The sequence below is a fragment of the Chiloscyllium plagiosum genome, chromosome 1, assembly GCF_004010195.1.
Source record: "Chiloscyllium plagiosum isolate BGI_BamShark_2017 chromosome 1, ASM401019v2, whole genome shotgun sequence".
Classification (NCBI taxonomy): Eukaryota; Metazoa; Chordata; class Chondrichthyes; order Orectolobiformes; family Hemiscylliidae; genus Chiloscyllium; species Chiloscyllium plagiosum.
The window spans coordinates 42,912,258-42,925,360 of record NC_057710.1 but is presented as its reverse complement, the minus strand read 5'-3'; the positions used below and the strand labels follow the sequence as shown (position 1 = coordinate 42,925,360).

At 42.0% G+C, this 13,103-nt stretch overlaps 1 protein-coding gene across 1 annotated transcript in view; it reads left to right on the top strand.

The window, feature by feature from the left end:
- The window catches only part of LOC122542599 (A disintegrin and metalloproteinase with thrombospondin motifs 12-like), a 565,140-nt gene extending 552,657 nt beyond the window's left edge, over positions 1 to 12,483 (top strand). The window contains exon 24 of the mRNA XM_043680588.1: positions 7,618 to 12,483. Within this exon, the coding sequence (XP_043536523.1) occupies positions 7,618 to 7,799 (182 nt within the window). The 3' untranslated portion in view covers positions 7,800 to 12,483. The remainder of the gene's footprint in view (positions 1 to 7,617) is intronic.
- The last annotated feature ends 620 nt before the right edge of the window (positions 12,484 to 13,103 follow it).

Sequence of the window (13,103 nt, the reverse complement as noted above, 5' to 3'; positions counted from 1 at the left end):
CTGGAAGAGCACAGCAATTCAGGCAGCATCCGAGGACAGGCAAAATCGGCGTTTCGGGCAAAAGCCCTTCATCAGGAATAAAGGCAGAGACCCTGAAGCATAGAGTAGCATAGAGTACAATAGGTCTGTGGGGAAGGAGATGAAGGTGATAGGTCAGGGAGGAGAGGGTGGAGTGGATAGGTGGAAAAGGAGCTGGGCAGGTCTTACAAGTCCGGACAGGTCAGGGGATCGAGTTGCGGGAGGTTAGAAGCTAGGATAAGGTGGGGGAAGGGGAAATGAGGAAACTGTTGAAATCCACATTGATGCCCTGGGGTTGAAGTGTTCCGAGGCGGAAGATGAGGCGTTCTTCCTCCAGGCGTCTGGTGGTGAGGGAGCGGCGGTGGAGGAGGCCCAGCACCTCCATATCCTCGGCAGAGTGGGAGGGGGAGTTGAAATGTTGAGCCACGGGGCGATTTGGTTGATTGGTGCGGGTGTCTCAGAGATGTTCCCACTCAGGAACAGGCAATTCTGTATTTGGTGATGTGTAATGAGGCAGTCTTGATTAGGGAGCTTAAGATGAAGGAACCCCTAGGCAGCAGTGACTGTATTATGATAAAATTCATTCTGCACTTTAAAAGGAAGGCACAGCAGAAATTCATCAGAATCCCTATAATGTGGAAAGAGGCCATTAGGCCCAACAAGTCCACACCCACCCTCCAAAGAACATCCCACCCAGACCCATCCCCATCCCCTTACCCTGTCCCTGTAACCTTGCATTTCCCATGGCTAACGTACCTAACCTACACATCCCTAAGCACTGTGGACAATTTAACATGGCCCATCCACTTAATTTACACATCATTGAGGGAGGAAACAGAGCATCCAGCAGAAACCCACACAGACACGGGAGAATGTGCAAACTCCACACAGACAGTCGGCAGAGGGTGGAATCAAACCCAGCTCACTGGTGCTGGGAGATGGCAGAGCTAACCACTGAGGTTCCGTGCCATCCAAGGAAGAAGAAACATATTAAGAGGAGGACAAGACAACCATAGTTGACAAGGGAAGTCAGGGTTAGCATACAAGCAATAGGAAATTCATACAATGTGGTGAAGACTAGTTGGAAGCCAGGGAATTGGGAAATATTTAAAATAGAGCAGAGAATAACTGACACCGCAATAGTTGGATGTGGAGGCTGGGGGCATGGGGAATGAAATATGAAAGTACACTAGCTAGCAATTTAAAGAAGATTGCAAGAATTTTTTTCATTAACATTTGAAAGATAAGATAAAGGCAAAAGTGAATATTGGAAAATGAGGCTGGAGAAGTAGTAATAGAACAAAGAACAAATAAAATTTACAGCCCAGGAACAGGCCCTTCAGTCCTCCAAACCTGAGCTGATCCAAATGTACTGTCTAAACCTGTCAGTCAATTCCTAAGCATCTGCATCCCTCTGCTCACCACCTACTCATGCATCTGTCCAGATGCATCTTAAATGAATCTACTGTGCCTGCCTCTACCACCTCTGCTGGCAACACGTTCCAGATGCCCACCACCCTCTGTGTGAAGTACTTGCCACGTGTATCCCCCTTAAACTTTCCACTTCTCACCTTAAAAGCATGACCTCTCGTTATTGAATCTTTCACCCTGGGAAAAAGCTTGTCTCTATCCATCCGGTCTATACCCTTCATGATTTTGTAGACCTCAGTCAGGTCCCCCCTCAATGTCCTTTTTTTCTAGTGAAAACAAACCTAACCTACTCAACCTCTCTTCGTAGCTAGCACCTTCCATACCAGGCAACATCCTCGTAAACCTTCTCTGCACCCTCTCCAAAGCATCCACATCCTTTTGGTAATGTGGCGACCAGAACTGTACACAGTATTCTAAATGTGGCTGAACCAATAATGCATCACCTCACATTTGTCTGGATTGAAATCCATCTGCCACTTTTCCACCCAACTCTCCAGTCTATCTATATCCTCCTGTATTCTTTGACAGTCCCTTATGCTTTCTGCTACTCCACCAATCTTCGTGTTATCTGCAAACTTGCTGATCATACCAACAGTGCCCTCTTCCAGATCATTTATGTATATTACAAACATCAGTAGCCCCAACACTGACCCCTGTGGAACACCACTGGTCACCTTTCACCATTTCGAGAAACTCCCTTCAATTACTACTCTCTGTCTCCTGTTGCTCAACCAGTTCTTTATCCACCGAGTTAGAACACCCTGCACACCATGTGACTTCACTTTCTCCATTAATCTACCATGGGGAACCTTATCAAATGCCTTATTAAAATCCATATATATATGACATCAACAGCCCTTCCTTCATCTATCAACTTGGTCACTTCCTCCAAGAACTTTATTAAGTTGGTAAGGCATGAACTCCCCCACACAAAACCATGTTGCTTATCATTGATAAGCCCATTCTTTTGCAAATATAAAGAGATCTTATCTTTTAGTACTCTCCCCAGCAACTTTCCCATCACCGACATCAGGATCACTGGTCTATAGTTAGCTGGAATATCCCTACTCCCCTTCTTGTACAGGGGGACAACATGAGCAACCTTCCAGTCCTCCGGCACCTCACCTGTATTTAAGGATGCCATAAAGATATCAGTCAGGGCCCCAGCTATTTCCTCTCTCACCTCCCTCAGCAACCTGGGATAGATCCCATCCGGTCCTGGGGATTTGTCCACCTTAATAACCTCTAGCCTCCCCAACACATCTTTCCGACTTATGTCAACGTGATCCAGCCTAATCAAACTTCTATCTCTAATCTCAAAATTGATTATGTTCCTGTCCTCAGTGAACACTGATGCAAAGTAATCATTCAGAATCGCACCCATTCACTCAGGTTCGACACACAGTCTTCCTTCATTATCTTTTAGTGGACCAACCCTTTCTCTAGTTACCCGCTTGTTTCTTATATAAGAATAAAATGTTTTAGAATTCTGCTTAATTCTGCTCGCTAAAGCTATCTCATGACCCGTTTTAGCCCGCTTGATTCCTCATTTAAGACTTGTCTACTCTTCCGATATTCTTCCAGTGCCGGTTCTGTTCTTAGCTGCCGAGACCTTATGTACGCTTCCCTTTTCCTCTTGGCTAGTCGTACAATTTCTCCTGTCATCCACGGTTCACGAATCTTGCTCTTCCTATCCTTTGCCTTCAACGGGACATGCCTATCCTGCATTATGTTTAACCTATATTTGAAAGCCTCCCACATCTCAAATGTGGACTTCCCTTCAAATAGCTGTGTCCAACCTACGTTTCTGAGCTCCTGCCTAATTTTGATACAATTGTCCTTGGTCCAGTTTAGTACTCTTCCCTTAGGATCACTCTCTTCTTTATCTACGAACATTCTAAAACTTACAGAATTGTGGTCACTGTTCCCAAATAAATCCCCCACCGCAACTTCTATCACCTGTCCTGTCTCGTTCCCCAGCACCAGGTCCAATATGGCCCCTTCCCTCGTCGGACTATTGACATGCTGCTCTAGAAAACTCTCCTGGATGCTTCTTGCAAATTCTACACCATCCAGACCTCTGACGTTAAGTGTTTCCCAGTAAATGTTGGGAAAATTAAAATCTCTCATCACCACTACCCTATTGCCTCTACATCTTTCCATAATCTGTTTACCTATTTGTTCTTCTACCTCACACTCACTGTTGGGAGGCCTGTAATAGAGCCCCAACAATGTAACTGCACCCTATTTCTCAGCTCCACCCATAATGCCTCACTACCCAAGGTCTCCATAGTGTCCTCCTTTAGCACAGCGGTGATATCATCCCTGACCAGCAATGCAATTTCCACCACCCGACCTTTTACTTCTTCCCTGTCCTGTCTGAAGTATCTATATCCTGGAACATTTAGTTGCCAATTATCATGCCCTTCCTTCAACCAAGTCTCTGTGATTGCAATGATGTCACATTCCCAGGCACCAATCCAAGCCCTAAGTTCATCTGCCTTACACACTATACTCCTTGCACTAAAGTAGATGCATTTCAGGCCACCAGTTCTTTTGCGCTCATCTGCTCTCTGCCTATTTTCCCCTTATTAATGCTATCTTCATAATTCTTACAGTCTCCAGTCTCCATCTCGCTGCCTACTTGTTTTCTCTTCTGGTTCCCAGCCCCCTGCCACATTAGTTTAAAACCTCCCCAACAGCAGTAGCAAAAACTCCCCCAAGGACATTGGTTCCAGTCTGGTTCAGATGTAGACAGTCCATTTTGTAATAGTCCCACCTTCCCCAGAACCGGTCCCAATATCCAACAAATCTGAACCCCTCCCTCCTACACCATTTCTCAAGCCATGTGTTCATCCTCCCTATTTTTTCATTTCTACGCTGGCTAGCATGTGGCACTGGTAGTAATCCCAAGATCACTACCTTTGAGGTCCTCCTCTTTAACATCTCTCCTAGCTCCCTGAATTCCTCTTTCAGGACCATCATCTCATTTTCTACATATACTGTTGGTGCCCATATGCACCATGACAATTCACCCTCCCCTTTCAGAATGTTCTACAGCCGATCGACGACATCCCTGACCCGAGCACCTGGGAGGCAACATACCATCCGGGAGTCCCATTTTCTGCCAAAGAACTGCCTATCTACTCCCCTTCTAATAGAACTATGACTATGGCCCTACGAGTCTTTTTCCTGCCCTTCTGAACAGCAGTGCCCACCACGTTGCCATGATCTTGACAACTGCTGCCCTCTCCTGGTGAGCCATCTTCCCCAACAGTATCCAAAATGGTATACCTGTTTTGGAGGGAGATGACCACAGGGGACACCTGCACTGTCTTCCTACACTTTTTCTGCCTTTTGGTCACCCATTCACTGTCTCCCTCAGCAATTCTAACCTGTGCTGTGACCAGTTCACTAAACGTGCTATCCACGACCTCCTCAGCATCACGGATGCTCCACAGTGAGTCCATCCACAGCTCCAGAGCCGTCATATGTTCAGACAAGAGCTTCAGCTAGATACACTTCTGCAAGTGTAAGAGTCAGTAATGTCAGGCACGTTCCTAAGCTCCCACATCAAGCAAGAGGCACATGCCACCGGTCTGAGGTCACCTGCCACTCTAAGCTTAGCTTTATATGAACCAACTAAAACCAAACAATGCACTTAAATATATGAAAAAGAAAGATAAGAAAGAAATAAAAGCCTTCCCTTCAAGAGTCTTTTTCTTCTGGTTTGTGGGGGAGGGTGGGGAGTGGGTGGGTGGGAGGGAGATACTGCACGTTTAGTATCTTGGGTTTAGCCTCTGCCCAAATATAAATTAAGCCCTTACCTTCACTCCACATTCTCTCCTCACCACTCTGTCAAAATGGAGGCCCGACTCCCAAGGTAAGTCCCTTTTTCAGTGGGAAAACTTACCCTTCCCGGCAGCCCTCGCTTCACCTCATCTTCTCTCCTTGCCACTCTGTCAAAAGGGAGCAGAGAAATGGCAGAGGAGCTGAATAGGTACTATGCATCAGTTTTCAGAGTGGAAGACACCAACAACATACCAGAACTTCAAGACAGTCAGTTGGTAGCAGTGAGTGTAGTGGCCATCACTGAGGAGAAGATGTTGGGAAGCTGAAAAGTCTGAAGGTAGTTAAATTACCAGGAGCAGATAGACTACACACCCGAGTTCTGAAGGAGATAACTGAGGAGATTGGAGAGTCATTAATGGTGATCTTTCAGCAATCACTAGGACTGGGGAGGATTTCAGAAGACTGGAAAATTGCTGATGTAACAGCCCCCAATTAAGACAGGAGGCAGAAGACAGGGAAGTATAGGCCGGTTAACCTGACCTCAATTGTTGGTAAGATTCCTGAGTCCATTATTGAGGAATAGATTGTGGAGTACTTGGACGTGCATGGTAAAATTGGGCTGAGACAGCACAGTTTCTTCAAGGACAGGTCATGCCTGACAAATCTGTTAGAATTCTTCGAGGACGTAACAAGCGTGTTGGACAAAGTAGAGCCAGTAGACATGATCAACTTGGATTTCCAGAAGGCCTTTGACAAGGTCCCACACAGGAGGCTGCTAAATAAGATAAGAGCACATTGTGTTAGGGACAAGGTACTGGCATGGATAGAGGATTGGCTGACTGGCAGAAGGCAAACAGTGGGAATAAAGGGGTCTTTTTAGAATGGCAGCTGGTGGCTAGTGTTGTTCCACAATGGTCTCTGTTGGGATCACAAATATTGACATACATTAATGATCTGGATGAAGGAACTAAGGGAATTGTTGCAAAGTTTGCAGATGACACAGAGAGGGGAGCGTCAGGTAATGTTGAGGATGTGTGAAGACTAGATGAGTGGGCAAAGAAATGGCAGATGGAATACAATATGAAAAAGTATGACTTTGGAAAGAATGCAGGTATAGACTATTTTCTAAATGGGAAAATCTGAAGCACAAAGGGACTTAGGAGTGCTGGTTCAGGATTCTCTTAAGGTTAACATATAGATTCTATTGGCAGTTAGGAAAGCAAATGCATTGTTTGACATTCATTTCAACAAAGGCTAGAATACAAGAGCAGAAATATACTGCTGAGGCTATATAGGGGCCTGGTTAGAATGTATTTGGAAGACTGTGTGTAGTTTTTATCTCGGATAAATAGACAAGGTCTTTTCCCTGGGATGGGGGAGTCCAGAACTAGAGGACATAGGTTTTAGGGTGAGAGGGGACAGATTTAAAAGGGACCTAAAGAGCAACTTTTTTACACAAAGTGTGTTGCGTGTATGGAATGATCTGCCAGAAAAAGTAGTGGAGGCAGACACAATTACAACATTTAAAAGGCACTTGGATAGGAAGGGGTTAGAGGGGTATGGGCCAAATGCTGGAAAATGGGACTAGATTAGTTTCAGATATCTTTTTGACATGGATGAGTTGGACTGAAGGGTCTGTTTCTGTGCTGTACATCTCTATGACTCTATGACTGTAATAAAGGATATGTTGGCATTGGAGAGGGCCCAGAGGAGGTTTACAAGAATGATCCAGGAGGTGAAGGATTGTCACACGAGGAGCAGTTGAGGACTCTGCATCTGTATTCGATGGAGAAGATGTTTGCATGAAAAAGAGGATGAGGACCTGAGGGCTCAGAGTGAAGGGACAGCCCTTTAGAACGGGAAGAGAAGGCATTTCTTCAGCTATGGTCTTATGGCCTTCCGCACACATAAGGCGCCCATAAGTAGGACCGTGCAGCTGAATTGCAACCAAAAAATTAAAAGCAGGCTAATGCGAATGGATTACTCCACTTATTCTGAAAATCACGTCCTACTAAAAGGGCAGCTCATAGACCAGAACTAATAGAATTATTGATCATTTAATTCTTTCTCTTTAATATACATCATTGCTGCAAACCGGCACAGTGATGTGCGTTGTATCATTTCAATGATGAACTGATTATTACAGGAATCAGACACAGTTTCTCATTCCTCTCCTGGTTTAGCATTTTGCAACAAGCCTAAGAACAAGTTTTTCACACGGTATTCGTAGCAACTATACTTGTTAACGAAAGAGATGGTGGCTGTGTCTGTACTCTGTTGATGGAAATACAGCCCAGCAGAAAGGTCTTTGGGTGGGGTGAGAAGTACTTGATGTGATATTTTTTACCTAACAGTACAAAACATTTTCTTTTTCAGATAACATCTGCATTAAGGACAGAATGTCAAAAAAATTTTGCCTCACCTTGAAGAAATTGGGTCGATGTTCAATGGCAACAATTAAGACCCAATGTTGTTACACTTGCCAGAAATTGAGCAGCATGACAACGAGAAGAGCAGTACAGCGAAGTTTGAGCAAAGGAACCACTTCAGATTCATGAAAGAGATTGGAATTTGTATTTGTACTTTGACTAACTGGAACTGCACTCTTTTAAGCAAGGTTTTGAAAATGAGCCTACTTCCTTCAGTAAGGTGCTGTTTAAAATTTTATTGATCAATGCAGTAAGTCTTTACTTATTTGGCAAAGGAAATAGTTACTCATACAGAGCTATCAAGTCTCGCCAGATAAACAGTCTGAGTGCACATTGGTTTTCCAGTTCAGTCAGTTCTTTGATCTTTACAAGCTTAGTTTCCATCAAACAAAACTACACTTTTTTTTTACCTCAGCACTGACTGGGGATAATTACTGAAATGCCAGCGTAAGGGAAAGTCATATTTTCAGTTCGGCAGATTTTACTCTTTACCCTTAATTACTAGGGCACTGGAAAGTAAGTACTGATGTGCACCACATTATATATAAATACAATTTTGCAGATTGCCTCTGTTTTACATAATAGAACCTTCCTTCAATAACTCTGATGCAGTTGCTATCCTTTCATCTGCTATTCACTTTATTCCTCAAAGCAAAAATCCATTTCACATCCTCCCAAAGTGGCCATATTAACACTTAGGCATTTGGCAGTTGTATCATTTCCTCAGAAATATTTCTCCAGCAGTTGTAATGTAAAGATACAATGTAAATTTGAATGTCTTTTTTTTAATCCTGCAGAGTCAGGATCACTATCTAAATGCTAAATGTTTAATGTATTCAGATTACCAACTTTAGTAACTCCAAAATTTACTGCTTACGCACATCATACATGCACAGAAATTTGTAGAAAGACATGCATTTTATTTAAATTACAAAGACTTTAGTTGCAAACCACGACACTAGGTTTGGTGTTAGATATCCAACATGGTATCTGTGGCCCAGACTTTTGTTGTAAGTACATAACCTAAACTAAGGTCTCCATACAGTGTCAAAAGCCCTGAAACCCAGACCATTATTAAGTATTCCTGATATCAAAATTGTTTTCTGATTAACTTCCTGCAGCGGCTGCAGCCATAGAACAACTCATATTTGCAAGGCATAGTCTAGTTTTAATTCTAAATATCCTTTCACCATTTTGTATCCACTGCTCAGGCCTGCAACAGTTTAACTGCAGGTGTAACATTGGTTACACATGACTAACATTTAAGCCAGCAAGCAGCATGAGGTTTGCATCAGGACTTGGGCAGGACTAACTGGACTAGCTTCGTACTCAATAGCAAAGGACCTTACAAATTCAAATTAGACTTCCATTCATATTTTTGATTTGTCTTGACTGTTTAGAGAATAGTAATGTTTGTAAAATGCTTGCTCCCTCAAAAGCTACACATCTTGGCTGGATTTTACAGAGACACAGTGGTCCTGGTGGCTGAGCTGAAATCAGTGGTAGGAACCTGTACCCTTCTGCTGGTTGCTCCACAGCAGTTTAACATCGGGAGCAGCAACATTTGCTTTGAATACATGGAGGTGGACCTACCTTATGGAGCTGCTGGTCACCAGCTCTGTAGTCCAAGCAGTGCCAGGCAGGTGTAATGGCTACTGCCGGAACTATAGGCAATCCTGAAGAAGGGGAGCCCAGATTTAGAACCAAGGCTGGGATATTGTAGGGCCTGAAAGGAAGACCCCAATGAAGGAAGTGAGAGGATTGTAGTGTTGGGGGTTTGAGAGGCTAGAAAAGGAGGGCATAGAGAAAAATAAGTTCTGGGCCATTTTGTCAACATCAGCCTGCTCAGTTTCATGGCATTGACCTCTCTCTCCGCCACAGGTAATGGATATTGAGTGGGCAGCCTAACACACCTCCAGTCGCTGTAAAATGTCACAAAGGCAGGAGGGTAGGGGAAGGACCACGGCTACTCAATGGATTTTATGAATTCTCCCCTACCTTTAAACTTACCAGCTGAGGAGTGTAAAATCCAGCTTTCCATATGGGTTTAATTGTATTGACATGCAGTGATTTATTATCTCTTGCATATAGATAGAAAAAGAGGTTTATGAGTGTGTTTTAACATTAGAGGAGTATAACAAATGCTTCTTGATCTTGAGTCATAATTTTGCATAGTGCCTCTTCAGAGTGGTGCTACACAGACTGTGCCGATTTCACGGGTTACCTGATTGATGTGTGTGACATCATCACTCAGCAATATTATCGATAGAGAAGTCTTGAATCATTCAGGTAGAATCTCACAATGTGGCCTTCTGCCAGTGAATTCAGAAATTCTGTGCAGCACCGCTCTGAAGCTGTGAAGCATAAATAATCTTTTTCTCCATATTTTCATTCAGGAGAGAGATTTTGGCACTTAGACATTTCTTCGTCTTCTTCGTCTTTCTGTCACAAATGTGCAAACTAAATAAAGATAGTTCTGTGTATAGATGGTACAGCCAGAATTATAGTGGTAGTTCCTGCTTTCTAGGGCTTTTGCAACACCAGCTGGTAATGTTACTGTAAGACCTGAAACTTCCTCAAAAGCCCCAGCACCAGGTCAGATTGGATAATCAAACACGTTACATGGTGACATTTATCAAGGCTTCATGCTGGAAGGAGAACTTTGCAACTTTTACCTTTGATAGTTATTTTCATGGAGAATAGTTACTTAATGGAGAACAGATTTTAAGAATACTCTTTGGCATTGCAGTAACTGGTTCATGCCATTAGCTACTTATAGCACATTATTCTCAGAAGGCAGCAGATTACAGTTAAGTAGTGTAGCTGAATAGATTTAATCATTTTGCTTGAGTTCAGAAGCACTCTCTGAATTCTTTTCCCCGCTAAGGTCCATGATCGCAGATCTCTCCATTGATATCTTCTTACAATGACAATGGATGGTCATAATTGCAATTATCTTTCAATTTCAGATTCATCATTTGAATTCAAATTCCAGTAGCTGCTATCAGCGATTTGAACCCATGCGCTTAAACAATTAGCTTGGCCCTACTAGCTTTCCATATTCAGTGACATTCCCACTAGCTCTTCACTCAGGAGTTACTGCAAGTAAATGTCATTGGCATTATGACAGGACAAGAAAAGGCTGAGAAACATAGTTACAACACAGCATTTACTGTATGAACATGCAATGATCCCAGTGGGACAATGCCAGCACTGTAGCAGTCCATATATTTGTTATATTGAGAAAATGACCATTGGTGTCAAAAGATGCATCATTAAATTATAAATGGCAATCTTGTAATTTTCCATTTTGTTAAAAAGCACAGTTATGTTTTCAATGCTCATTACATATGGGATTTTGTACAGTTTTAGCTGATCCTACTTGAGTAGTTTTTTTTATTTTTCTTTTCTGTTGGGGAAACAAGGGAATAAATGTGAGTGCCCAACTGAGAAATTCTCCAATTAGACCTTGGCTTAGTGGAAGAAAAATTGGATCAGCCTGCCACCATCCAGCTGCATACTGAAAGCTCACAAGCTTTTCTGCCTAAGGACACTCACTATATTGAAGAATACTCATTTGGGTACAGAGGTCTTGGAGATGCCTCAGGAACAATGCTTAGCAAAGTTTTCAAATGTGGCTTGGATAAAATTGGCAAAGGAAAAGAGGAAACAGTTAGCATATAGCATATTTTGTAAATGCCCCTTAAACTTTACGAACAGTGCCAACCTGTCAGCAGAGAATGCTGAAAGCCTCACCACAGTAAATTACCTCTTGACTCGCTAAAATATGAATATCACTGGTTGTCTGTACTTGTCTGCAGGGAAAGCAGTTACTGACACCAGGTGCAACATGGTGCTATTGAATGATGGTGCTCCATTTATAAACAACTCAGCTCATCTTACTTAAGAATATGCTGCTGGCCAGCACGTCAGAGTTTAGTGTATTTTTCCCACTGGTGAAAAAATGCTAAGCCTTATTAGTTTTACTACTTTAAAAATAAATAGAAAAAAAAAGACTTTTAGAGCCTATTTACTCTTGCATTTGATATACTGTTATTACCGTGATACCAGTTTATTGAGAATCTCTATAAGCCTGCCACACAATATTCAGACAGAGCACAATAATCCATGCATTAACTGTACTGAGCAGTGGTCATTAAGATTTTGGTTAAGTCTGTCCATGTGTGTCATGTTTTCTATTGAAAAATCATTGTTACAAAATTGCTTTCCTAATTGAGCGCCTCCTCCACTGAGAGCACGTGCAGTGAATTTGAGCACACATTTTCAATAATTTTCCATCCAATACAGAATATCACTCAATTACATCTACTTAAATTGCGGGGAAAAAATACACAATTATAGCCTTTCCATCAACATTGGAACTCATACTGGAAAACATGTTAACCTGTGGCACTGTGGGGTGGAACTCATATTTGTTACTGACACTTGTGTCACTGCTGATCACAGATGTAATATGTGGAAGTGATTTAATTGCAGCAGAAAGGATATACATAGATGAAACATCAAAATGTATTCATTTAAGTGCAGCTTTTCTGTTGAATTTTGGTACAATGCGTTATCTGATAGAACTGGCAGAAGCTTGTTCTTCTTTCAGAAGCATGGAAATGAATTCAAGGTGCTTGCAAGAAATAGAATTAAATGTTTTATGGAAATCTCTGTTTACATCATGCCTCAGCAAAATATTATTATTCTATTAACTTCAAACAATATCTACTGTACTTTGTTATTGATTTTCTGTTGCATAAATCATTTAAATGCTGTGCAATAATCATTAATAAATTCATTGTTATCCTGGCAATATGTGGATTTTATTAAAATGCAAAACAGTTAAATGAATAATGAGCACCAAATGTCTTGGTTGCTGGAAGATTGGAATAAAAGCAGAAAATACTGGAGGGCTCAATAGGTCAAGCAGATATGCAGTGAGAGACAGTTCACATTTTCGTTACATAAACGTTCGTCTGAACTCAAAAGCAAAAATAAATTGCCGCTTGATTTTATTCATTTAAAAATTCTATTTTCATATCTATGCTAACTGCCACAGAAAGTTTTCAAAGAACAGACCATGAATGCTAACTGTAATAGAAGGATAAGAAATAAATAAATATGAAATTACAATAAATGCAGGATTACAGCAATCACATACATACATGAAAATATGGTACAATAAATCTTTAAAATAGGATACCACTTTCAATGGTAGCATTTCCATTATTACCAGAGCTTCTACTAAGTAAATTGAACAGATAGGAATTACCTTATCTTTGCATTCTGTAAGGCCACAATTCTGAAAGTGATGCAGGAGCAGAGCGACCTGGGTCTGTATGTGCATAAGTAATTAAAGGTGAGAAGACAGGTTGAAAGCACGGTTATTACAGCATTCAATATCCTAGGCTTTATTAAGAGGAAGAT